At 41.7% G+C, this 25,103-nt stretch overlaps 9 protein-coding genes across 9 annotated transcripts; 4 read left to right on the forward strand and 5 right to left on the reverse strand.

The window, feature by feature from the left end:
• Positions 1 to 150: 150 nt before the first annotated feature.
• Positions 151 to 1,059, reverse strand: SS1G_08476 (hypothetical protein; the record flags this gene model as incomplete). Its single annotated transcript, XM_001590686.1, has 1 exon — positions 151 to 1,059. One exon carries the CDS (start codon positions 1,057 to 1,059, stop codon positions 151 to 153), a length of 909 nt encoding a protein of 302 aa, XP_001590736.1.
• Positions 1,060 to 2,050: 991 nt separating this feature from the next.
• On the forward strand, positions 2,051 to 2,877 carry SS1G_08477 (hypothetical protein; the record flags this gene model as incomplete). Its single annotated transcript, XM_001590687.1, has 2 exons — positions 2,051 to 2,091; positions 2,175 to 2,877. 2 exons carry the CDS (start codon positions 2,051 to 2,053, stop codon positions 2,875 to 2,877), a joined length of 744 nt encoding a protein of 247 aa, XP_001590737.1.
• Positions 2,878 to 3,483: 606 nt separating this feature from the next.
• Positions 3,484 to 6,929, reverse strand: SS1G_08478 (hypothetical protein; the record flags this gene model as incomplete). Its single annotated transcript, XM_001590688.1, has 4 exons — positions 3,484 to 3,576; positions 3,816 to 4,662; positions 4,854 to 5,916; positions 6,056 to 6,929. The coding sequence occupies 4 exons, from the start codon at positions 6,927 to 6,929 to the stop codon at positions 3,484 to 3,486; spliced, it is 2,877 nt and encodes a 958-aa protein (XP_001590738.1).
• A 348-nt stretch (positions 6,930 to 7,277) lies between these two features.
• SS1G_08479 (hypothetical protein) lies at positions 7,278 to 8,458 on the reverse strand (the record flags this gene model as incomplete). Its single annotated transcript, XM_001590689.1, has 2 exons — positions 7,278 to 7,331; positions 7,583 to 8,458. 2 exons carry the CDS (start codon positions 8,456 to 8,458, stop codon positions 7,278 to 7,280), a joined length of 930 nt encoding a protein of 309 aa, XP_001590739.1.
• Positions 8,459 to 9,761: 1,303 nt separating this feature from the next.
• On the forward strand, positions 9,762 to 11,524 carry SS1G_08480 (hypothetical protein; the record flags this gene model as incomplete). Its single annotated transcript, XM_001590690.1, has 6 exons — positions 9,762 to 9,895; positions 9,981 to 10,660; positions 10,709 to 11,028; positions 11,080 to 11,175; positions 11,223 to 11,465; positions 11,516 to 11,524. 6 exons carry the CDS (start codon positions 9,762 to 9,764, stop codon positions 11,522 to 11,524), a joined length of 1,482 nt encoding a protein of 493 aa, XP_001590740.1.
• A 785-nt stretch (positions 11,525 to 12,309) lies between these two features.
• On the forward strand, positions 12,310 to 17,332 carry SS1G_08481 (hypothetical protein; the record flags this gene model as incomplete). Its single annotated transcript, XM_001590691.1, has 7 exons — positions 12,310 to 12,673; positions 12,737 to 15,282; positions 15,336 to 15,622; positions 15,671 to 16,016; positions 16,064 to 16,562; positions 16,614 to 16,996; positions 17,057 to 17,332. The coding sequence occupies 7 exons, from the start codon at positions 12,310 to 12,312 to the stop codon at positions 17,330 to 17,332; spliced, it is 4,701 nt and encodes a 1,566-aa protein (XP_001590741.1).
• Positions 17,333 to 19,653: 2,321 nt separating this feature from the next.
• Positions 19,654 to 19,815, reverse strand: SS1G_08482 (predicted protein; the record flags this gene model as incomplete). Its single annotated transcript, XM_001590692.1, has 1 exon — positions 19,654 to 19,815. One exon carries the CDS (start codon positions 19,813 to 19,815, stop codon positions 19,654 to 19,656), a length of 162 nt encoding a protein of 53 aa, XP_001590742.1.
• Positions 19,816 to 20,835: 1,020 nt separating this feature from the next.
• Positions 20,836 to 21,287, forward strand: SS1G_08483 (predicted protein; the record flags this gene model as incomplete). The annotated part of the gene is made up of 2 exons (XM_001590693.1): positions 20,836 to 21,006; positions 21,159 to 21,287. The coding sequence occupies 2 exons, from the start codon at positions 20,836 to 20,838 to the stop codon at positions 21,285 to 21,287; spliced, it is 300 nt and encodes a 99-aa protein (XP_001590743.1).
• A 2,168-nt stretch (positions 21,288 to 23,455) lies between these two features.
• On the reverse strand, positions 23,456 to 24,389 carry SS1G_08484 (hypothetical protein; the record flags this gene model as incomplete). Its single annotated transcript, XM_001590694.1, has 2 exons — positions 23,456 to 24,149; positions 24,199 to 24,389. 2 exons carry the CDS (start codon positions 24,387 to 24,389, stop codon positions 23,456 to 23,458), a joined length of 885 nt encoding a protein of 294 aa, XP_001590744.1.
• Between the last annotated feature and the right edge of the window lie 714 nt (positions 24,390 to 25,103).

Consider the following 25,103-nt stretch of genomic DNA (forward strand, 5'->3'; position numbering starts at 1 on the left):
GGCAGGGGAAAATCGACAATATTGAAATCCGATTTTTCGCATGCACATTTGGTTTGCATTTGCGTGGGGCGTTTGTGGATGGGAAATTGAAAAAGTCTTGAGGGCGTTCAAGCACCAGATACCTTTTTCAGATCTGGAATACTAAAGTATTCAAATATTGTGTGGTCCTGGAAATGGCAACTTCCTATGAATCCTGCTGTTGATCTCTTCGAAATCGCTCTCGTTTTCCCGTGTCAATATGCCATGTCTGATGAAGAAATCCAACAGAACGATTGCGCAATTGGTTTTGAACTCATCATTTTTCATGCGTTCCTGAACTTCCTCTACTGTCAATAAATAAAATTGATCCACCTCGGTATCATTTGGTTTGGGTATGATATCGGCAGGGAGCTCCAAATCGTAAACGTATTCACATTCCGGCTGCATCAAACCCGTCTCCCCTCCAGCAGTAGCGCCTCTTACATAGAAATATGTAAGAGCACCCTGATCCTTCACATTCTTCCTCACAATCTCTTCCGGAAAACTAGCTTCTTCCATACACTCTCTAACCAAAGCTTCAAGCTTATCTTCTCCCGTAGCCATCCCTCCCGCAACCGTGTTATCCAACATGGAAGGATATGTTTGTTTAGTGGCTGAGCGTCTAGGCACCCACAACTTCATGCCATATTTCACTTCAGGACAACGTACATATGCCATCATATGAATACCATAACCCAGGATCCCAAACAATACCGAAGCACTTCGCTCCACAGACCACAAAACTTCATTTCCGGGTCCATACACGGGATATACCTCATCACGCCATCCGGATAGCACCTGGAAGGTTTTGTTGGAATGCCAGTAGTCACATGTTGTGGCTACGGCGGCGGTACGTTCGGGTTCGGTGGCTTGGGTGAAGATGGATATGGTGCGGGAGGATTGGTTGACGACCATTTCTCCTTTGATGCTGGTGGGTACTTTGCAGAGGGCTTCATAAATGGGGAGGGTGATGTAGCCCAAGGGGTAGATGGTGGAGGTTAAGGGATCTTCGTGGATGAGGGTGTAAATAGTAGAGGTCATAGTTGTGTGAGCGACCGGATCTGTTTCCGGGTAGGGAAATCTGGGGGTGCGTTAGTTGGGATTTTCAACTTGGGGAATGGATGGTGGGATAGATATTTGGGGGATCCGGAAGCATTGTGCAGTTGAGTAGGTATGTTGTGTTTGAGTGTTCACAGCTCTGATAAGTTGTGAGCACTTTTTGGAAGTTGATCCTTCCTTGTTGCTTCATATATGAGCATATATTCATGTTACCAACCACTTGGTTGTATGACGGCAAATTGCATTTTACTGCATTGTACTCCTCAAGCACCATCCAATCGTCACAAATCCCAAAAGCCACATCTCCACCATTTCCATTGCCATTTACATGCAGTGATATCATCTAGTACTTGGCAAGTCAATGAAAAATGACAAAATAGAAGTACTTACGTATCGCACTCATTAACAAGATCCAAATAAGTCTTCATGATGTCTATCTCTGTTTCTCTCAAGGAATGTGATTCGTATATCCAAAAATATGTGTCTAAACAAAATATATTTATATGCAAAATCCAGATGTTTAAGTTTTTGAATCTACCATAAAATAAATCTGAAATACTTTATACACAATCTAACAGTATAGTACTATTGTTAGTGTGGTACTATAGCAACGTGTATTGAGTCTCGGGAGTCAATATTAGCACATTATGACGTGCATGAGATTATATTAATTACACCCATGCAAAAAAAAAGAGAGCTGCCCCGCAATCTATCTAGACGGGACGAGAACTTTCCGCGAACAACCTTTGAAAATATTGATAAAGAGCAAACCAATCTCTTCAATTTTGGGTACCTAGACAAACAATCTTTGGTAAGATTGCAATATATTGTTTTAATTATATCTATTCTGTTAATTGAATCATTCATCATCTGAGCTAGGTTGGAAGCTCCGGAATATTCAAATAGCTGTTTCTTCTACGTCACATTCAATCGCATATCGCAAATCGCATAAAGGCGCAAAAGTAAACAAATCATGGAGCAAGCCCCTCCTTCACTTCCTCAACTCTTCGGCATGTATGTTCTTTCTTTTCCCTATTTCAGACTTCATATCTATCCCAATCAATCAAACAACAAAAAACTAATCTCTGCCCGCACAGAATACCCACCGGACAACCTCCAATCATAACCCCCACGTCCGCTCCCTCCCCAACATCCTTCGTCTTCACCCTCCCCGCGCGCTCCTACAACCACATCTGCGTATTCCTCCTCCCAGGAATAACACTACCACACTCCACCGCCGCCGCCGTCTACATCTCACTACCCCCTTCCCTCAATGCCTCCACACCAGCCTCCACACCACCGTTTAAATTCCTCGGAGGCATTGGACCGGGAAAAGAAAGCGCCATATTTAAAATAAACAGCGACACGACCCCTCAAAACAGCAATCCAAACCCGGCGCCCGAAATCGACATGGACGCTGATTCCAACCCCTCCTCACTAAATCCCCAAGCCGAAATAACCCTCGGTATCTCTCTCGAAAGCGCCGACTCAGTATCCGCGCAAATGGCACAACTATCCTCCTCTTCTGCTTCTCCTTCATCAATTAACCCCTCTAACCCCTCTACATCTTTAATCCTCTCCCGACCTTCACAAAACCCAAAAACAGACACGTTAGTTCTCGCGCAGCGAATCATAAAAAATGCATTTAATTTCCTCGCGAGTTTTAGCGGGAATGTAATGGATGGGGGAAATGGGAAAGGTGTGGAAGTTGTGCCGTTGAAGGCGTTTGAGGAGTGGTGGAGGAAGTTTGAGGTGAGGGTTAGGAATGATCCGGGGTTTTTGGAGAGGGATGGGGATTAAGATTCATTGTTTTTTTTGTTTTTTTTTCTCTCCCAGGAAAGAGGAGAGTGGGAAAGAAGAATCTGGAAGGGGGAATGGTAAAATATAAGATGTGGATGCGTAGGGGAAGAAACATTAGTCTACATCTACATAAAGTACATTGGATGAATGCGTACAAAAAGAGAGGCAGGTCGAAAACCCGCAAGAAGTAGAATCACAAACTCTTCCTGTGATCATATTTGATCATCTGCTGGTGGGGGTAAAGTGGGATCTAAAGTTCTCATCTATTGCTTAAATATTAAAGCACTATTTACACGACTTATTACGTGTCAATGTAATAGAGAGGGTGGAAGGGAGATGGCACAAAATACCTAGCAAACAATATCTAATTAATACAGAATAAAATTAATTACATAGCATAGGTTGCGTGAACTCAATGAATTGAATGTTCGGATAAACTTGGTCATCATGTAGCCATATGTATTCTGTATTCATGTTATAATAGACACACTATTGATTCATACACACACATCACATCATAATCTAATGATACAAAAATAAAACATTGTACTACTCCTCATGATGAAAATTATGCGCCCCTGTGGAGAAAAAAAAAAGAAAGAAAAATTAAAACGAATCAATAGTCGCACACTTTCTGCTCTCCATGCAAATCTCATACCATAACAAAATAACCCCAGCTTCCAACCTAGCCATGGGAACCTGGTGTTTGTAATAGCTCAAGTCAATCTGTACGCCCGCATTCTCTCCACTCCATCTCCTCTTTTCACATCTCCACAATCCCGCTATGGAACATAAATCCTACTAAAACTAACCACATCCCTCCTACAACAAACACACTTATCGAAATTGTTCATCGCGAGCGTAACACGACAATCATCGCATAAACTCAAGCAACGACAAGGCCATACAATAATACTCCTAGGTGAACTCTGACATACTACACATTGTGGACCATTTTCTCCCATACCTGATGCACCTTGCATCCAAGAAGCAGGTTCTTTGGTAGCTTTTTGATAGTTACGTTTTGAAATGATGAGATGTTCGAGGATTTGCGCTTCTTCTTCGGGAGAAAGTTTTCCGGATGGATCAGAGGAGATGAAGTTCGGGGGACGTTGGAGGGTGGATGTTAAAACGCGGGCACGTTCTCTTTGGATCATATCACGATAGCGGGAACGGGTTATGATTTTGTCACTTGTAAGGTGATGGGCGAGGGCTTGTGCTTCGGCTCTTTCTTCAGGGGTTCGAGGATGTAAGAGTTGAGCTAAATCTGTTGAGGATAAGGGTGTGTCGATAAATGGACTAGATTCCCGTGATGGTTGAGGTGATCGTTGTGTGGGAGTTCTTTGACCATCTGTAAGGGCATCATCCGACTCCCAATCTGTGTCATTTTCTGTCGAATAAGATATCACACTGGTCATGTCGTCTTCGATATCTTTTCTCTCAGGAGTGAACGTTCCGCTGTTATCATCACTTCCCCACCAACCACCATTAAGCCACCATTGATAAAGGCTGGAGTCTAACTCAGCCTCCCTATGTCGACTCCAATATTCTTGATCAGTCTTGAGTCGCCGTCTCATTTCAACCTCTACGTCCACATGCTCATCTTTCGGTAACGTTAATTCCCCGTCGATATTGAGTAGCCAGAAGTTTAATGTATCTGGATCATTTGCTTGTACGGCTGTGTTCAAAGACTCTTTCTTCGTTTGTCTTACAAGCCAAAGAAGCCATCGTGGACGACTTTGAATACCCAGCCAGCTCATGAGCATCAAGATACATGTTGCCCACCTACAATTCAAGAGTTAGTAGCTGTCAATACCAGTAAAATTATGATTTGCGCTTTATGGGTAAATCTGAGCTCTAAGATTGGAAACAGCTCTGAAAATATGCTGGAGATGAAGTATTCGGTGCCAATTCCGTATGTCAACCATCCAAAGATGGAGAATATCTAAGACCAAGAAGGAGAATATTGTACTTACCAACTGAAAACTAATCTATTAATGCCAATAAAGAATTCCAAGGCCATCACCCAACGTCCACTACGTTCTGTAGCACCGACACCATCTCGTATTGCTCGTTCCTGTCCTTTGGATTTTGTATTTTTCTGTGCAGTCATTTCGCGTAAATAAGGGCTGTGAGATAGAAATTTCTGATTTGTAGCTGCAACGAGACCAACGTTGTGAGGCATATGATTATCTATAGCAAGTTCAGATTCATGTGCTCTAAAACTTGGACCTAGCCATAGAGCTCCAGTCTCTTCAATCTCACGTAGACGATCATCTTCAAGCCATGTATTAGGTTTGACATTTACTCCTCGACTCTCATTCAGGTAAACAGCTTCACTTGCCATAGTCATAACAGCAAAGCCTGTCCTGAGTAAGGCGGTGTAGAAGTCCATGTGCATCGTAATCCGAATACTTGATAGGGGAACATTTGCTTGCATATTATGATGTGCTTTGACCAGTCTTTGTGAGAAAGATAATCGAGGACGGGTACCTGGTAGGTTTCGTCTGACTGGAGTATCGGACTCATCAATACCATGAAGAGGTGCCAATGTAGACAAAATCAACGCAACGCCATATATGATTGAACATATAATGATACCGCACAGAACAAGAACGTGAGGAATAAATCCAACGATACAGACCGTGGGAAATCTCAATAATCCTTGAGTCGAAAAATCTTCGAAAGAAAATGAGAAGAGGCTCCATACTATGACAGACATGAATGAAATGCCCCAAAATCCAGTGTTAAGCAACCGGAATCTTCCTTGAACGTCGAATATTCCCAGGATGTGGCTACTCAAGTGATTCATTGCTGAGAGAAATCCAACCAGTAGAACCTCTGGTGTGGTGTTAATCTTCTTCATAATCATGGAGCGTGTGATGGCAATTTGAGTGGGTCCAGCGTTTGCGTCGTCTTCCGAGGAAACATTAATCTTGCGAAACCCAATAATCTGAGCACTAACCGCAGCATCAGCCTCAGCAAATGCTAATGAGTGTTCGAAGAGTGTCATTCCAGTTTCGGCTGCGACCTGACGACCTGAATTTCGTTAGGAGACACACTTTCAAATACATCCAAGCTATTACAGGGAGTGACGGAGATCAAGAAGTTCAAGCTCCTAGCACTACCCTGAATATGGAAATAAAAGAATCTTGGAAGCTATATAGGCTAGGCTTACCTTGAACAGCGCAGGATACTGTTTCGACAAATTGACTGAGGCTAAAAGTTTTGAATAAAGGCCATAGAAGTGTCAAAGATCCGGAAAGACTATATGCGGTGGGAATGCTTTCTTCAGAGCTCGTCTCATTCACCGCGATATAATCATTAGGAATCATATTGATTGCCAGACATGAGTCGGAATCTTTAGCACCAAATAGGAGAGCTTGACTGAACGTATGCAATGGGCCTCCATTTTGAGTGAACAAAAGGCTATTAGATTTTGACGAGTTACCCCACCGTAGGTAACCAAAATCAGGGGATGTCTGGCATTGTATTGATTGTAGCAGCCACCTGGCTTGAACGAGAAGTAGAAGGATTGGTATTATTCGTAATAGGAAGCGTGGTTTCCAAGTAAATTCGAGCGGCCTTCTTGTGCTGGCCATTATATGCGTGCGATTTAAAACGACAGCCATCACTATACATCCTAGCGCCCATTTGCTTGTGGCATAGGTAAATAGGCCTCCCAGACTTCGCGCACTCTCCAAAGAGAACTTTGAGCTTTCCATAATATTCTCTTCCGTGAATGTAGCTGAGCCGGTCTCCACAGCTTGTCTTATGCCCGCAACTGCTGCAGCGGTTATCGTTTCCGCAGGATCAGGTATGCCAACGCCAGTGGCTTCTGGAATTATTCGCGCCCCCATCCTTATACCCAATATATTATCAACGGTTTCGGGAACTGTAAGAAAGGAACCAAGTTTCATAACCATTCGCGGTCCTGCCAAAGCGAGATCTCTTGCTGATGGCACATATTGTGTAACATTGACCGCGGTCCAATTTGCCCATGAAGCAATGTCGAATTTTGTGCCATTATCGAGCATCGCTGGAGTGGCCATGATAAGCTAAGATCGAACCAAACGCAAACGGGAGTTGTTCACAAAGAGATAATGAGTCGATGTCTATTGGTCTCACCATACCATCAGAAAATTACAGATAAAGGGCATCTTCCAGTATGAATAAGACTGAGTGGAAAAGATAACTGAAACAGCACCAGTCAATAATATTTTTATGTCGGAAGGCGGAATCCAAACATGGTTCCTAAAGTTTATTATCTGATGCGATTTCAGATGATGTGAATTATGTCGGAGGATGGAGTTATTCCGACCGAGGACAATTCTAGAATGCAGGGACGGCATTAGTGGTTTCACAGAGTTTACTTTGCTAAATCCACCACGGACGGGCACTCATTCTTTATCATAGGGAGTCTCATCATGGAAAGGGTGTTTATGTTGGTAAAGCTGTTTGTCAGTACTTTGTCGGGAATATTAAGTCGTCAATGGTAGGTGCTCTCAAACTTCATCATAAATGCATTAAAGACACAAGAACTGTCAACACTGAGATTGCACAAGAGCATGACTTGAATTAGATAGCTGTTAAGAAACTCATTTTGTATTCATAATTCTATATCGATATGGCAATAAGCAGATGTGTCTCTCCAACCCATATGGGTATATCACATGCCACCCCATTCAATACAAAACGTTCTTACTCCATCAGTCTCCTCAACTGACTGCTTTTGGGGATTTTCACCACCGATCAAGAAGCCCTTCTTGACACCGGTCCCTAACCTACCACCGCCGACGATGTCCAGCAAGCGTATCTCTTCGTTCCATCCATAACCGGTGGCTATGAAGTGACTATGAAAGCGGAGAGGATCTCCTGGGTACACAGTATAATCGCATCCGAAGCGGAGGCCAGGTGTCATGAAGTAGTCACGAGAGTGCAAGTGCGCAAACAAAGGATAAGATGAAGGAACGGAAGGATCTAAACTTGATGGAAAGTTTTGAGATGAAGAGGATGAATGATATGAAACGGTTGGTGTGATTCCCCAAAGTTTTGTGGATGGAGATGCCGCAGAGGATGCTCTAGAGGCAGGACGTTCATCATCAAACAAAGAATCTGGTTCATTGGAAATGGAATCTTTAGACTCATTACTCTTTCGGGGGGTACCCGGTAATGATTCACTCCCACCTTTCAGAGCTTTTTTTGCTAGGGCATTTTCAGTCCGCTTTCTAGCCTCAGTATCTGCAGCTCTCTTTGCCTTCAATGCCTCCGTTCTGAGAGATTCCAAGTATTTTTTTCTGTCTGATCCCTCTATCGAAGGGAAATGTTGCTTATGCCAGGGAGTATCCTCAACAATATATGCAATTTTTTTATTGACGAGGACTTTGGCCTCCTCTGGTAGTAACTCGACGGGTAGGCCAAGGAATAAGTTCTGTTGTGGAATCTGCGGGATGGTACCAGTCAAAACACCGCAGATATGGTAAGTCCTGCGAAGGTGAGTCACGACATCTATGTCGAATAGCAAATATCGGCCAGCAATGAATGATATGGCAATAGGCTCTGATAAGGCTGATGGAGACATCTTAAAATTTGGATCTAAGCTAAAATTTACTTTGCAATGTTAGCAGTGATTCTGATGACAACTGACAGAATGTGCAATGATAAAAATTGAGGCTCGATGAATCATGAATTAAAACATATTTTAAGACATCATGTCCAGATAAATCTGGTTGTCAGGGGATTGACAGATCGGTTTTGTAATCATATCGAAGGGGAATTAAGATAAAGTAATTGCCTAAATGTTTACTTACCAAAGGATGAATTATCATTGGAGGTTCAATTGAAAGTTGTCGAATGTTGAAAAGTTGTTGAAGCTTGAAAGGTTTAAAAATTAAAAATATTTTTCTTCGTGCGAAAGAAGATAAAAGAGCTTCTCACTAGCTCAGGCGCTAGCTTAGGTAATCGAGCTAAGCTTTAATGGTGATAGATCGAGCCTGAAAAGGGCCCATGCATCGAATATTCGAAATGAATAATGGAAACATCTGCAGAATCTCGATCCTTGTTTCGAACTCCTTTAATTCTTATCTAATATCTTGATGTCGGTTTTTCATCATTGTGTACATGTGTTTAGAGTTACTCCATCTTCAAATCTATATCAACATCTTGAAACCTTTTGCAATATGCCTAACATGGACAGTAGGGCCCAGGTAGAGAGGAGTAGCAGTGTGAGCAAACTCTCCGATATGTTGCTGGAGCAGCCACAGGCATTTTCCGCAGAGATGTGAACAAGCTCAACATTCGCGTCTAATCGCTTAATAAGTAACAGTATGATGTCTCAAACTTCAAGATATTCTATCAATAGGTACCACATACCACCGCTAACTAGGTAGGTACCAGTTCATACTCCATGGAACAGAGTGAATATTAATGCCCTTTTTGGTTGTGCCTCTTTGGTTGTTCTAAGGAAAGCCCTTTGCTGATATTCTCCTGCCCCTCACACAATGAGGACTTGGAAAAGATCCCTTTTTCAATTGAAAGTTGGAATGATTTACAAATTAAAAGATTGTTTTATACCCCATAGTATTATAGAATTTACTACCCATTTAATTGATTGGTATTATGTTCAACTCCCAAGTCCAATTGCGTCGTATTAAAGCCCTTGTAACTTCTAAGGTAATTATTAGGCATGGTTGAGGATCTTTTTTTGGTTTGAGCAAGCCCATCCAAGGAACACGAATCCACTCGGTAATTTCCCCTGCTCATACTGTTTGTACTCGTCCTTTGAATTAAACTATTCCCAATACCCATTTCTATAACTCTCAATTCTCGACAATCGACGTCAAAATTTGACATTCAGCCATCTGGGTTCAGTGTAACTCTCTTGAATGTTACCCTCTTATGCATTTGTATCCTCACCCAAGATGATGCCCAGGCATCAAGCAACCGCATATTCTAATGGATATCCTCGTAAGAGCGATCCATATTCTAAGAGCGACACATATTCCATATCACCACATAGGTTCGTGCGAATTGAATTGATCATTGAACTTGGCGCGACAATTACGTTTGATGTAATTTACTGACATACCTTGTTTCCAATGTAGATTTCAACCAAGGACGTCACCCCCAGCGCTGCGCCGTCGAAGGCAGCTCCTCGTTCGTTTGACTCTTGTCTTGGTATTCGCATTAGTAGTAGGACTATTTATATGGCCCGGTGCCGCTGTCCTTCCAGTATTGTCTTTTGGCCTCATCTCTTCCGGGGACGACTTTCAACTCGAAACTGTTCGATATTACGATCTCTCGAATGTACAAGGGACTGCTAGAGGCTGGGAAAGAGAGGAGCGAATCTTACTTTGCGCCCCCCTCCGAGATGCTGAACCCCATCTACCAATGTTTTTCGGCCATCTTCGTAACTTCACATACCCACATCATCTTATAGATCTCGCATTTTTAGTTTCCGATTCCAAAGACAATACCCTTTCTCTACTCTCTCAACTTTTGGAGCAATTACAAGCCGACCAGGACCCTAAACAACCATATGGCGAAATATCTATCATCGAAAAGGATTTTGGTCAAAAGGTCAACCAGGATGTGGAAAGTCGTCATGGTTTTGCTGCCCAAGCAAGCCGTAGAAAATTGATGGCACAAGCTAGAAATTGGCTATTAAGTGCTGCATTACGTCCTTATCACAGCTGGGTTTACTGGAGAGATGTTGATGTCGAAACCGCACCGTTCACAATTCTAGAAGATCTTATGCGCCACAATAAGGATGTCATTGTACCTAGTGAGTGAAGGAGAACAGTTTCTATCACTACATGCTAATAACTTTCAGATGTTTGGCGACCATTGCCAGATTGGCTTGGAGGGGAGCAACCTTATGATTTGAACTCATGGCAAGAGTCGGAGACAGCCTTGGCTTTAGCTGATACTCTTGATGAGGATGCAGTTATTGTCGAGGGATATGCGGAATATGCGACATGGCGCCCTCATTTAGCATACTTGAGAGATCCATACGGTGACCCTGACATGGAAATGGATATTGATGGTGTTGGGGGTGTCAGTATTTTAGCCAAGGCCAAAGTTTTCAGATCTGGTGTCCATTTCCCTGCGTTTAGTTTTGAAAAGCATGCCGAGACTGAAGGATTTGGAAAGGTTCGAAATCCTTTGACTGTTCCGTTTTGCAGATGCTAACTCAAGGAATAGATGGCAAAGCGAATGAAATTTTCAGTTGTTGGTTTACCTCATTATACCATTTGGCATTTGTATGAGCCAAGTGTTGATGATATTCGTCACATGGAGGTAAGTGAAGTCATATTTGGCTTTTAATAACCACTAATAATTTTCAGGAAATGGAACAAGAGCGTATTGCTCGCGAGAACGAAGAAAAGGAGAAAGCTGAACGTACGAAGAAGATGAAGGATCAGTTTGATGACCCAAGTCCACAATGGGAGAAGGATAAGAACGTTATCGCAGATGAGGCTTTGAGAGAGAAGAAGGAGAAGGAAAATGCTGAAGCTCAAGCCAAAGAAGACAACGGTGCTGAAAAGGCTTCTGGTTCAAAGGCCGAAGAAAACAAGCCAAAGGACAAGGTAAGGGTGCGATATAACCCGAATATCAATATGGTTACTGACTGACTTAGGTACAATAAGGGATTGATTGAGAGGCGTAACAAGGAAACTTGGGTAATTGAGTGACACACATAGGTTCTTGACTGCGCCAGTGTTGATGAGGCTACGAGGATATTCATAAAAATTTCACAGCTTGACAAATTATTTCTATCTCATCAATTGAGAGAGAAAACAGCTTTCTCAAGCCTAGGACGTAAATATGGAAATGGCCTTGCAGCACTTTAGTGTTAGGGGTGCAGTGTAATCTAGGTTGGAGTTCTTGTAAAAACACAAACAGCAGTACTATAGAATTAAATGATTGATTGGACAAACCATAATGCTGAGATTATTGTATTACTTCCTATTAGATTTTGCTATGAAGCTTTATTCAAAATTTTGGTCAATTGTTTCATCTGTCATATCAAAGAACACAGTTTGCTACCTAGGTATCCGTAGTTCTCGACATCTGTGCTCTTCGAATTTATATAGCCTGCCATGGCACCGTACACTAGTAAGGTATTCATATTGAATCTAGTTAATGTATTTGTATTTATTTAATATCTACAAATAGTCCTATTGTTTTTGGCGACTGGAATCTCTTCAAAGCGGATATTTCATATCGCTTAGAATTTACGGCAGTGGTGTGTGGTTCATCTTCGCAGATAGTCCTTATGCTGTGCTCAGTGGGCAGTCGATATACAACATGAGCAATAATGCCCCAGCACAAGATATAGCGTCGGCTACCTTTCCCATACGTCGCTCAACATCCTCCTCAGCTTTGCGCCAAAGCATTGATAGCTTCTCCTCCAAAAAACTTAATGGCAATATGTCCTCGAACACGAGTACGGTTTCTGTAGCTGTCGACCCTGTGGCCCTCATCACTACAGAATGTATTACCGTTACTTCTGCTATGCGAAAGCATGCCCGTTGGGCGCATTCATCTGTTTCCTCTATATTGGGCGGTAGCTCAAGTCCGTTAAGCTCAGGGTTTCAAACTTCAAGACCTTCCACACCACGAGATGAAATTGGATCTCGCAGAGTACCAAAGGGTTCGGCAGCTTCAGAGGGAAATGATGATGCTGGTTTGGCAAACAGATGGGGCTTAAGGGGAAAGAAAGGGAAGAGCATGCAAGATAATCCTCTGATGGCTGGATTTGGGCGCCTTAGACGGGAATTGACTGGATGCAAAGGTAGGCCAACATAAATCACTTACGGGCTAGGCACAACTGATCTTATATTTCTTCTACCATTAGATATACACACATTCGATACCCCATCTTTACTTCATCCTTTCCTCCAAGTCATTGAAGCTCCAGCAACCACTGCGCCGATCACATCTTTGGCCCTAGTTGCCATCACAAAGTTCTTCTCGTACAATTTAATTAGTCCAAGCTCCCCTCGACTTTCGCAAGCAATGCAGTCTTTATCTGCCGCAATGACACACTGTCGATTCGAAGCTAGCGATACAGTGGCTGATGAGGTGGTTTTCCTACGGATATTAAAACTCATGGAAGGAATGTTATCTGGCCCCGGTGGAGATTTACTAAGTGACGGGAGTGTTTGCGAAATGATGGAGACGGGCTTAAGCATGTGTTGTCAACCGAAGCTATCGGAATTAGTGCGTCGATCTGCCGAAATGTCTATGGTCAAGATGTGTCAGATCATATTCGAGAGACTGAAGCATTTAGAAATTGAGGCTGGGGATAATCTGGGAGCTTTAGACGAGAAGACAAAGGGAGATATGGACACTGTTAAAATGGCCCCTTCAGCAGCTGGTACAGATGCTATCACGAAATTGACCGCACCTGCTGTTGAACCACGGCCATCTACGTCAAGCTTTGACACATCACGCCCAGCATCTGTTATGGAAAAGCTACCTCTGATAGAAACTACATCCGAGGGAGGGACTGCGGCTCCGGCTTCAGAAGCTTCAGATGACTCCCCAAGCAAGCCCTATTCTCTTCCGTCTATATGTGAGCTATTTCGGGCTTTGATAGACTTACTAGATCCTCATGATCGCAAACACGCCGATGCTCTCAGAGTTATGGCTCTTCGTATAATAAATGTAGCTCTTGAGGTAGCTGGTCCCTCCATTTCGAAGCATCCAGCCTTAGCGATTCTTGCGGAAGATCGTCTATGTCGATATCTATTCCAATTAGTTCGATCCGACAACATGGCTATCTTACAGGAGTCTCTCATTGTTGCTGGTACTCTCCTCGCGACTTGTAGAGAAGTATTGAAGTTGCAGCAAGAGCTCTTTCTTTCTTATCTGGTTGCATGCTTGCATCCTCGTGTAGAGATTCCTCGAGAAAAAGGAATCGATCCCTCTCTTTATGCAGGGGTACCACAAGCTCCAAAATTGGTGAAACCTCCACCATCACAAGCTAGCAGTGGCCGTTCCACTCCCGTGCCTGTAAAAGATCGCCGAACATTAGGATTAGAAGGTGGATCGCGCAAGCCGGATGCACGTGAAGCAATGGTGGAAAGTGTTGGAGCTCTTGCGCGACTACCGAGCTATATGGTTGAGCTTTATGTTAATTATGATTGCGAGGTCGACCGAAGTGATATCTGTGAGGATATGGTTGGACTCCTGTCTCGTAATGCGATACCGGACTCGGCGACTTGGAGCACGACAAGTGTCCCACCGCTCTGTCTCGATGCTCTTTTAGGTTACGTTCAGTTCATTGCGGATAGACTTAATGATGAGCCAAAACGTGATGGCGTTCCTGATCAAGTAACACTGCGTGAGCAGAAGCGACGAAAGAAGATCATCATTCAAGGAACTATGAAGTTCAATGAGAATCCAAAAGCTGGGATTGCATTTTTGGCATCACAAGGTATCATAGATGATCCTAAAGATGCAAAGGCCGTCGCAAAATTCCTAAAGGGCACTTCTCGGATCGACAAAAAGCAATTAGGAGAATTCATATCAAAGAGGGGAAATGAAGCCATTTTGGAGGCTTTAATGGACTCGTTTGATTTTAAGAACAAAAGAGTCGATGAGGCGTTACGTGAACTCCTTGAGACCTTCAGATTACCGGGAGAGTCCGCTTTAATTGAACGAATTGTCACTACTTTTGCCGAGAACTATTGTTCAGGTACTTTACCTGAAGGCATCGCAGATAAAGATTCTGTATATGTTTTGACCTATGCTATTATCATGTTGAATACGGATCAGCATAATCCGAACATGAAGGGTAAACGCATGGAGCTCGAAAACTTTGCAAGAAATTTACGCGGAGTCAATGGTGGGAAGGACTTTGCTCCACAATATCTTCAAGACATTTACGAATCTATCAAATCGAACGAAATCATCTTGCCTGACGAGCATGATAACAAGCATGCTTTTGACTATGCTTGGAAGGAATTACTACTTAAAAGCGCTTCCGCAGGTGACCTTACCATTTGCGACACTAACATTTTCGACGCAGACATGTTCGCAGCTACATGGAAACCTGTAGTTGCCACATTATCATATGTCTTTATGTCAGCTAGTGACGATGCCGTGTTTGAAAGAGTTATTACGGGATTCGATCAATGTGTTCGTATCGCAGCGAAATATGGTCTAACTGAGGTTATCGACCAAGTCGTTTATTGTTTGAGTTACATCACTACTCTTGCAACAGAAGTTCCATCCAGTACTGCACTCAATACTGAGATACAGGTTGGGGATAATAGTGTCATGGTTAGTGAACTTGCGGTTAAGTTTGGTAGAGATGTCAAGGCTCAACTCGCTACTGTTGTTCTTTTCCGCGTTGTGTTAGGTAGTGAAAACGTGATAGGGGAAAGTTGGAAGCATGTAAGTTGATCAATAATTAAACAATGTCTGATTTTAACTAATCATATATACAGATTTCTAGGATTTGGTTGAATTTATTTGTTAATTCTTTGATACCCCCTTTCTTTGCTACATCAAATAGCATGGATATCGCCCCGATCCCATTACAAACTCCCTCACAAGTTATTGATCGTGGGACAAAACCTAGCGACACTGGTCTATTCTCCGCTTTTACATCATACATCTCTAGCTATGCTGCGGATGATCCTCCAGAGCCATCAGACGAAGAGCTCGAAAGTACCTTATGCACAGTCGATTGTGTCAATGCTTGCTTCATGGGCGACGTCTTTGCCAATGTAGTGTAAGTTTTTCTATTATTCGTTTTTGACCTCATTACTGACGTGGTTAGGAACATGCCTGTTGATTCCTTACGACCTCTAATACAGGCATTAATATCTCAATTGCCAGATGACCCTTCATCGGTCGTTATAAGTGTGAAATCAGAAGTAGATCCCCCGTCAAGTCCTATAAACGGCATTAATGGTGCATCTTCCGGTCCTGTGTATGATCCTTCAATGGTTTATATATTAGAGTTATGCACTGTACTCGCAATTCGAGACAAGGAAACTATCGATGCATTTGGAGCAGATGTTGCTGAGGCTTTGCAAAATGTCATAAGGAATTCTGCTAGCTGGCATACTTTGATGGTATCTAGAACGATATTCTACCTACTTCACCTTCTACACGCAAGCTATGTTAGTACATCCCATTTAATTCGATCGACGAATTCTAACATGTCTAGGAACAACCATATATCCGTGTCCCCGTGGTACTTCACGCCATCTCAAGTTTCAAAAAGGATTTATTCGAAAAATCTGCTACACTTGTCCTTCAAGGTTTAACTCAATGCATAAAAGAGCCCGGTCCTTTACGAAATGAAATCATGACTTCTCCTGATTTCTGGGTAATTCTAAAAAATCTCGCAACCAGTCCTTCTTCCGCATCTGCTGTGTTTGAAATACTCGAAGGAGTTGCTATTGGTTCACCTCCAACAATAATGGCCGATAATTATGAATCAGCTGTGAAGTTACTCAACGATTTTGCTACCGCTGGGAGTGTAGGTTCTACTGTGGAGCAAAAACAGGATAAACGTATACGAAGAGGACAACAAGTCAAACAGCCAAAGCCACCGGTGGTTGATGCGCTTGTGGCTAGAGGAGTCAAGGCAGTTGCAATGATATTTTCTTTGACATCTCGAATCCCAGTTTTGATGGAACAATCACATCTTGAGAGCAAAAAGGGTCTGTCTATATTCATTTATCAAAGTAATCTCCAATACTAACTTACTTCAGCTTGGGCAGCTTATTGGTCACCAATATTCATTGCTCTGACGACACAATGTACCAACCCTTGTCGTGAAATTCGTCATGAAGCATTCTCCTCACTACAACGTTCCTTACTATCACCAGAATTAACATCAGGCGATCATGAAGAATGGACCGCTATATTCGATGAGGTTCTTTTTCCTCTAATAACTCGATTATTAAAGCCTGAAGTCTACTCATCGGATCCTATCGGTATGAGTGAAACTCGTGTACAAGCTGCTACACTTCTTTGTAGGATTTTCCTACACTATTTGGTTCTGTTATCGAAATGGGACGGCATGTTAGATCTTTGGCTTAAGATCCTAGATATCATGGATCGTTTGATGAATAGTGGGCAGGGTGATAGTTTGGTATGTTAATGCAAATTATGAACAAATGCTTTTGGAATCTATTACTAACAAATGAAATAGGAAGAAGCAGTACCAGAAAGTTTGAAGAATGTTCTGTTGGTAATGTCCAGTAGTGGGTATTTAGTACCTCGCAGTCAAGACGAGACTCAAGAGAAATTATGGACGGAAACATGGAAGAGAATTGATAGATTTTTGCCGGATTTGAGAAAGGAAATTGATTTGGACGGGCCAGTTGAGGAAAATGTAAAGGGGAAGGAAAATGAAGAGTTGTCGACGAATGTTAAAAGTGACGCTGAAGCAGGAGTTGAACAGGGTAAAACCGAGGTTAAAGTTTAATTGTAGGCAAGAAAAGGGGGAGATGGAGGATTGTATTATTATCAAGCTGTTGGAGCTGTGTTTAGGTTATACAAAATACAGCCGGAGGCAGGGAGTTTGGATCAATTTGTCGATGTGAGGGGTGGGGTTCTTTGGCCAAAAAAAAACTACCTCTGCTACGTGAGGCGAATTAAAAATGGGATGAGATTCGGAATGAGGAATGCGAGGCAGAAGGAATCAATGGAGGATGGAGGATTTACATGCACATTTCGGTATATGTGATGTGTAATTTGGTGGTTCTATGAGAAGTGAGGGTTGGAGAGGAGAGATGAGAAAATGAGAGATTTATAGGAGATTGCGAGGACGGGGATAGATGAATTGAGATGAGTTGTTGGTACACTCTTTGTATAGCGAGATAGATAAGGAGTTGAGGGTTTATATTAAAGATTAATAGATGCAGTGTTCTAAGTAAGCCGTGCTGTATGGGTATGTGTATGATCTAGTTCTGCTTTAAGTGTCGGAGTGGTGTACTAGCAGACTAGTAGAGTAGTGGGATCTTATTAATGTAGGTTTGAGGATATATGTGGTATGGTATGGTGTTAGTTGCATTTATTTCGGGGAAGTTATCTTGATGTCAAAAAAGGGGGGCCGGGGTCGGTTAAGCTTCGTGTCAATGACGACAATCTACGTTTGTCTTTAGCCTAAGATATGAGTTTGAGTGACCTTCCATTCCTAGATAATCTGATTTAGTAATAATTAGATCCAGATCCAATGATAGATTGCAGGAACTGGGTCGCCATGTCATAAAATTCAAGCTGTGATGCTAACAGCATTGTGCCTTTCCTTCACTGTCCTCCTGGAATTTATTGATGTAATGTAAAAACGTCAAGGTAGTGTAAGTATAGGCAAGAATAGTAGTGATTCAAGGAGATTGGATCTCTAGGAGATCAACGATTCCTTGGTTCAAACCCGGTTTTTTCCAGAAAATTCCAACCATATATCAAGTTTGTTCAAACTCTAAAGAGGTCCATCACCTTCAGCAAGCGCATAGTGCATTTGGGTCTAAACCAGTAGCTACTACGTGTTCTAGTTTAAACAAGCTTTCTCAAAATGAAAAAGAAAAAGCTTTTGTTGCATATCTACACAGGGATATCCCCAAAAACTTGATAATTTAGCTGAATCTAGCAAAGTGGTAACTTATTAGCACGATGTCTAGCAAGATGGCCCAAAGAAGTAAAGACAAGGCCGCTGGATCGGATTCGTGCTTTTTTCTTTCTGTTGCATATCTACACGGGGTGTGATCTAGTTCAGAATTATACCGTATATAGTAAGTAGCATGATGCCCCAACTAAGGAAGCTATCAAGCTCAAGCAAACTAATCTCTCCACATCGCGCCAATTAGTACAACTAATTGTACAAGCGCACTATGCTGTCAATAATCCTAGTTGTGTTGCATATCTGCACTGGGATATTTTGAAACTAGTGATATAGTATAACGGTAGTCTACGATATGATCGATAAACGGCAGTTTTAGCGACCTCTTCATGACTTCTAATTAGTTCTTATGGATGAACATATAATCCATGATTAGTTCTTGTGAATAAAGATATAATCCATGATTAGTTCAGTTATCGGAGACTGAATTGGATCTTTATAAGTTCCTACAATAGTTGTAGGCTAAAAATCTAGTAAACTATTAGTCTTGGTGTCCCGAGCTAAATTGACACCATTCACACACTATTCCTCATCATACGCATTAAGTCTTTCTATTACTAATTCTATGAGGTTTTGTTGCATCTCTGTTCAATTATTTTCTCATTTTTTATCTTACTACTATTTACATACTTCTCTAGCTAGATTCAGGAAGGTGAAGGATGGAAGTCGGGTAGTTGATGATGTTAGAGGATTTAGATATATCCAAACATGTGAAGCTTACTACAGAACTCCCACCAATCACATGATCTTATTGAGAGGATGAGAAATATGTTGCCTATCTGTACTAGGATATAGATTTTAGAGTCTTTTCCGGTAATTTCAGGTTCGTTAGTGAAGTCAGGGAGGGTATTTAGCGTGGGAGGAATCTTCACCCTTATCAAACCGATGCGTGCTTTCTTTCGATGTTTAGTTATATATATACGAAGGGACTAAGTGGAAATTATATTTTTTTAAATCTTCAACTTGAGGAATGCCTGTTAGACCCAGCTTGATGATCCATGAATCATGTATGTTTAAATGGTGATCTGTGGGTAGTTCCTATTTGACTGAATGATACTACTTAAGTTTGACGAGGGATTAATGTTGGCTACTTGAGAAGGTGAATACTCTACCGCCTCTATCATCTCCTAATATTGTCGGAAGCTATCTAGTTCAACCATGTCGAATGCATATACGCCGCAACCGTCTAAACATCCAGCTACGTTCCATGAAGATCCCCTGACAATTTCAGTCATTTTATGATTCTTAACACGCGCTTTCTTGACATATTTGACCCATAGCACGCTCATCAATGTAGAGGAAGTTAAAGTTCATGAGAAATATCCTAAAATGGGGCATATGTTACAAGTCTTTCAATATGCAGATGTATCAGTAGCTAAGCATGTACTTAGAGGTACCAGGCCCACGATTTGCCGTGGTTGGATGTAAGTTTCCGAAAGGTTTGATTTAGTAAATATCTGAAATGGAGGAATCTGAACTCTATGTTCTACTCTAAGCCCTATATTACAGACATGTAGAACACTGAGATCTCGCCCTTATTGGCTAAGCCAGTAGATGCATGGCTATGTTTAACTTCCTTTCAGCCTTATGCTAACCCTTACAGGCGAATTCATATTATAAATACGTATGGAATGAATAGATGTGCTTTCATATCTTGGCCAGTGTTTCCCTTAATAAGTCCTAACTCCAAAAGCCAACAGATTTCGAGTCTTAAGATAATTCAGACGCGGTTGGACTTTTGTTGCATTTAAAAAGCAGGCACAATAAGTGCACAAATGTTGGTGGGAAGGTTAGTAAGATTCTTGGAATAATAAATGCAATATTTGTTGCGAGATGGAGAGCAGGAGTCATTTTACTTCAGGATTTGCACCGCTGTCTTCGGAAATATAATTTCAAAAGGCATGAGCTGAGCTACTTCCAGCAAAGAAACCTTGGGAATTGTCACTTCACAGTAAATAAAAAAGGAGCTCTTCTAAAAGGATAAGTTGGCTTACAGAAGCACATTTTTTGTTGAAGGTGTGCAGCAATACAACCTCAGGAGGGAAATGCTAGCGAGCTCTGCTGAATATCTGTTATTTGACCAATCCGAGTGTAGCTCATAAAGAAAAGAATTTTTGTTGCATATCTCAACTTTGAGAGATTATGCCATCCCATGGGATGGGATTACCGGTTACAAAGTCACCATCTCATGGCAGCTTTCTTCTCATCTCATCTGATCTCTGTGAATTTGCCCAAGTCTTGGTTGGATTCAGCCCGATAGGCATACCGTTGTGCCATACTCTGGCTCCATACCACTTCCTGGCAACAATATGGCTGAAATTCCAATGAAACCTTCAATCCTTCAATCTCACGGTTCTATGCCACGCAACCTTGCAATGGCAGAGGAACAACGTTCAAGACCAGACCATACCATACCTAGCGAAAACAATCTGGAATGTACGATTGGAGCTAGGGTAGCCACAATGCTCTGGTTCTGTACAGTAACTACAGTATAGACATGTTCAGTAGCGAGGAATTGAAGCTTGCAATTGTTTCTCTCGCTACCCCTCGGGAACGGATGGATAGTGCAGTGGGAGAATTAGTACACCTAGAATGGACAAGTGCGACACTAATTCTCTCATGGGGGAATTAGTACACCCGAAGATGGACAAGCGGGAGAATTAGTACGCATGGGAGAATTAGTCACCCCAAAAGTAGACAAATGGGAAGAATTAGTACGACGAGAAAATTAGTCACCCCAAAAATGGACAAGTGGGGATAATTAGTACGCATGGGAGAATTAGTACACCCGAAAACGTACAAGTGGAGAAAATTAGTGCGACACTAAAACGCGCAATGGATGACAGTAGATAATATTCTCGAAAATTACTACGTAGACTCACTCTACTGTAATAAATCATCTTCATCTTATTCCTTCACCAATCATACCGTGGGCAAAAGTTTGTAGATATGCACAGAGTTTTCTGAAGAGGGAAATTCACTATAAGATACTCACGTCTGGTGTGTAAAATAACTGCAATAATGTTTTGTAATTGGAAAGTTTTGTTACACGTCTGAATTTTGTAATGGAATTGTTACTTGAGCAATTGTGGTCTTGCTATCAACCAGCTGCCGCCGTGTCTTGGTTTCGAGGCCAATTTGTGGTGCTCTGCCATACTTTCGCAGTATTACCCTCATCATTTTGAGGATATGCCAGAGCTTTATATTGCTCGAGATATATTCTATTTCCCATCCTGCTATACTCCAATGGGTGAGACAGCAATGCCACTGTTTGGTAGGCATATCCTAATATGAAAGCAATACTTCCTTCTCACCATCACTTGGTGACCAACAGCCCTAATCTAGCTATGAAATCATGTTAGGAATTATTAAGAAAGCGGTTACTTTGGCCACATCACAATACATCAAATCAAAGAAACCAAATGTGTATATGCAGCAAAAATCTTCCCCTATTCCAACCCTATTGATCCAACTGAACCTATACTGAACCTCACTGATATCCACTCCCTAAGTTGTGAGAAATTGTCAGAAATATACTTAAGCATCGAAAGCGAATAAGAAAACATGAGTTGGGATGGTAGATATGCAGCCAGCATCCTTCTTGAGGCTAGGGTAGGTGGTATTCGATTGTATATTCACTTATTGGATCCCTCAGCGCTGTGACATCAAGCTCTATTAACTCCAGGAGAGCTACAGGACTAGTAAACGCAAGGGACACAATATGGTAAACCTCAACTGGAAATATATAGACAAGAACTATCATCAAGCATTCCTAACACCCTCTATCCATCTTCCCTCCCGTCCCTCGCCGCGAAACTCCATTCGTGTACCATACCAGACCAACGAACACAAAAACCAGCCGAAGAAACAGATCTTTTCTAGAATATACAGGTCAGAAAACATATACCACCAACATATACATATAAACACCACCATCCTCATCCGTCATCCTCATCCTTTACTTACACAATACAGCCCCCCATCCATTATCCAAGATGCACCGGACTAACAAGCTCTTCCCAAACTCTCACCAAACTTTCCCACACAAACCCAAGAACAGAAATAAGAAGGCAAACAAACCCCATCCCTAACCGAACGACCCCCATAATACATCCCATCTACATCTACATTTACATCTACATCCCAAACCACAAAACCATTCAATCCCCACAGAAAAGATAGATTCATCAGAAACTAGAAATGTAATGCACTGCAATACACTTCAATACAGTCGTCAATCAGTCACTTGACCACAAACCACCCACCCAGTAACCAACCTATCTGTTAAAGAAGGGTTACCTTGACATAAAATACAAGAAACAGGATAAATTAGCTTTCAAGAGTCAAAAGGTTGATATTGATATTATTGTAGATCTGTGTGATCTCTTCCAACTAAATTATCATCCAAGGAAATTCTCATGAGCAAGGTATTGATTATAAGTGGAAGTGAAAGAAAGCAAACATGAAGAAATTGATGCAGAAGTCGACAAGTGCAGAATTTAGTTGTATGGTAGATTTTAATTTTGAATCATTGAAAATCCAGACTGATTGGTAAATAACCAACGAGAACAAAACATGAAATATGATGGATAAAGTGAAATTGGGCTGTAGATGAAGTTATCCGTATTTTTCATGTATTAGTATATAACTGTATACTAAATCTGAATTGCTCTCTTCAGACTTAAAATCCATACCACATATTCGCTCTAATCGCGTCGCCATGCCATATACGTATGATACGTATTTCCAATCTATATGCCTTAACGCCTTGCAAATGCATCGTCTAGTCCATGATTTCTTGATAGCTTGTATATCCATCCATAATGTGTCTCCAATATGCGACCATTTTCAGTATCCGAACAAATCACTTGCCCTCCTCATACCATGCGAACAAACCCAATGCGATCTATAATTGCGAATTCGTACCACCTACTCCAAACGATTCATCAATCCTTCTCTAACCTTTCTATTGACAACTCCTCCAACACCGAATGCAGGTACAATCCTACATATCCTAGCCGCAGCACTTACTCCCCAATTCTTCTTCACGATACTCCATCTGTCCGCCCAACTAACACCTTGCCCTCTATTATATAAATCTAAGCCTAATAAATGCATAGGCGTACTTATAAGCTGCACAGAAGCCGGTGCCAAAAATTGTGAAATAGTTTGTCCACTTATCGATTTTTGTAATTCTTCGGATAGACTCTTGTTGATAACTGGACCAAGCATTGGTGGTATATTGAATGAAGCAAAAATTGTGAGACAATCGCGAGCGGTAAAAAGTATATATGAGGGAAAAGGTACAGGTCTTGGTGGACCAGAGGGACCAAACAAGCGGGCGAATGTTTGATCTTTGAAAAGACACAATCCAATATTTGCAGTCGAACTTGCAACGAATTTCGAAGTTCCAGATGTAACTGTGGATGCGGGCTTATTGTGTATAGTAGATGTAACAGTATCGAGGGTATTCGCTGTCAAGTATGTGCCTCCATATAACATACAAATCAAGGCGAAAGGTTTCGAGAAGAGTAGATGGTGAGGTCGGAGAACTAAGTTCTTGAGGGATGATCGCAATGAGTCTTTGAGTGTAGCTTGACCTGAAGCATTTTGCATGATACCTCTATTACAACATTAGCATTTGGCGCAAGAGTCAGAGAATTGATACCTACTTATCAATGATAGTGATAATTGGCGCAACCATAGTTGCAGCGGCAACACCAGATACGAAGTCCACACCCAATCTATACGACAAGTTCTTTGTATTCCATTCTTGAGGTTCTGCTATAGGTTCTGCGAGTTGAGGACTTCTAGTCACAGTCTTTGGATTATCAATTTTCAAAGGGGATTTTGGTGACTCCATTTTTTCTGAGCTTTCGGATTTCACAAAGAAAATAATAACATGAACAATTAATCAATGTCTTTATAAACGAAAGAATGAGAAGTAGAGAGATAGAGAAGTCAATTGGAATTTTATAATTATGTATAAGAAGCAAACAATTGCTTAGAAGAGACTTATGTGATATAGGATTCTAGTGAACAAAAAATGTATCTCCGCACATTGAAAGTTTCTTGAGCGAAGGCCGAAATCGCAATGAATGAAAAAGCAATTGAAAATAAGCTTATCGGTGAAAGCTTTCACAGCGGTAACCTTAATGATAAGAACCCGAAGCTAACCGCTTTTATTTGTGCAATATGAATTTTGAAGACATCAAATTGAAGGTTTTCCTTTTATCTCCCACCTTACGTGTCGAGTTCGGAGGAAAAGAGAAGCAATACTACGAAGACACAACTCTACTAATATCATCAAGATGAAATCGATATCCTCAGTTTTCTCGTCCGAGCAGCACCAAAGTACTTGTTCTATCAAGCAACCAAAATGGGGCTTTAATTGATGTCGTCCGGGGCAAAGAAGCGGATCCGAAAGAAGTGGTAATCTCAGGGTCCATCCCACTGCTGCAACTATGCAACCAATCATGCAAACTAGATTAATACTCCCCTGTTTACTCGCTTAATGAGCAAATCGTCGTTGTTTCGAAATTTGACGCTCACGATGATGAGACCATACTCTAGTTGA

This window comes from Sclerotinia sclerotiorum, genomic scaffold (genome assembly GCF_000146945.2).
Source record: "Sclerotinia sclerotiorum 1980 UF-70 scaffold_11 genomic scaffold, whole genome shotgun sequence".
Lineage (NCBI taxonomy): Eukaryota > Fungi > Ascomycota > Leotiomycetes > Helotiales > Sclerotiniaceae > Sclerotinia > Sclerotinia sclerotiorum.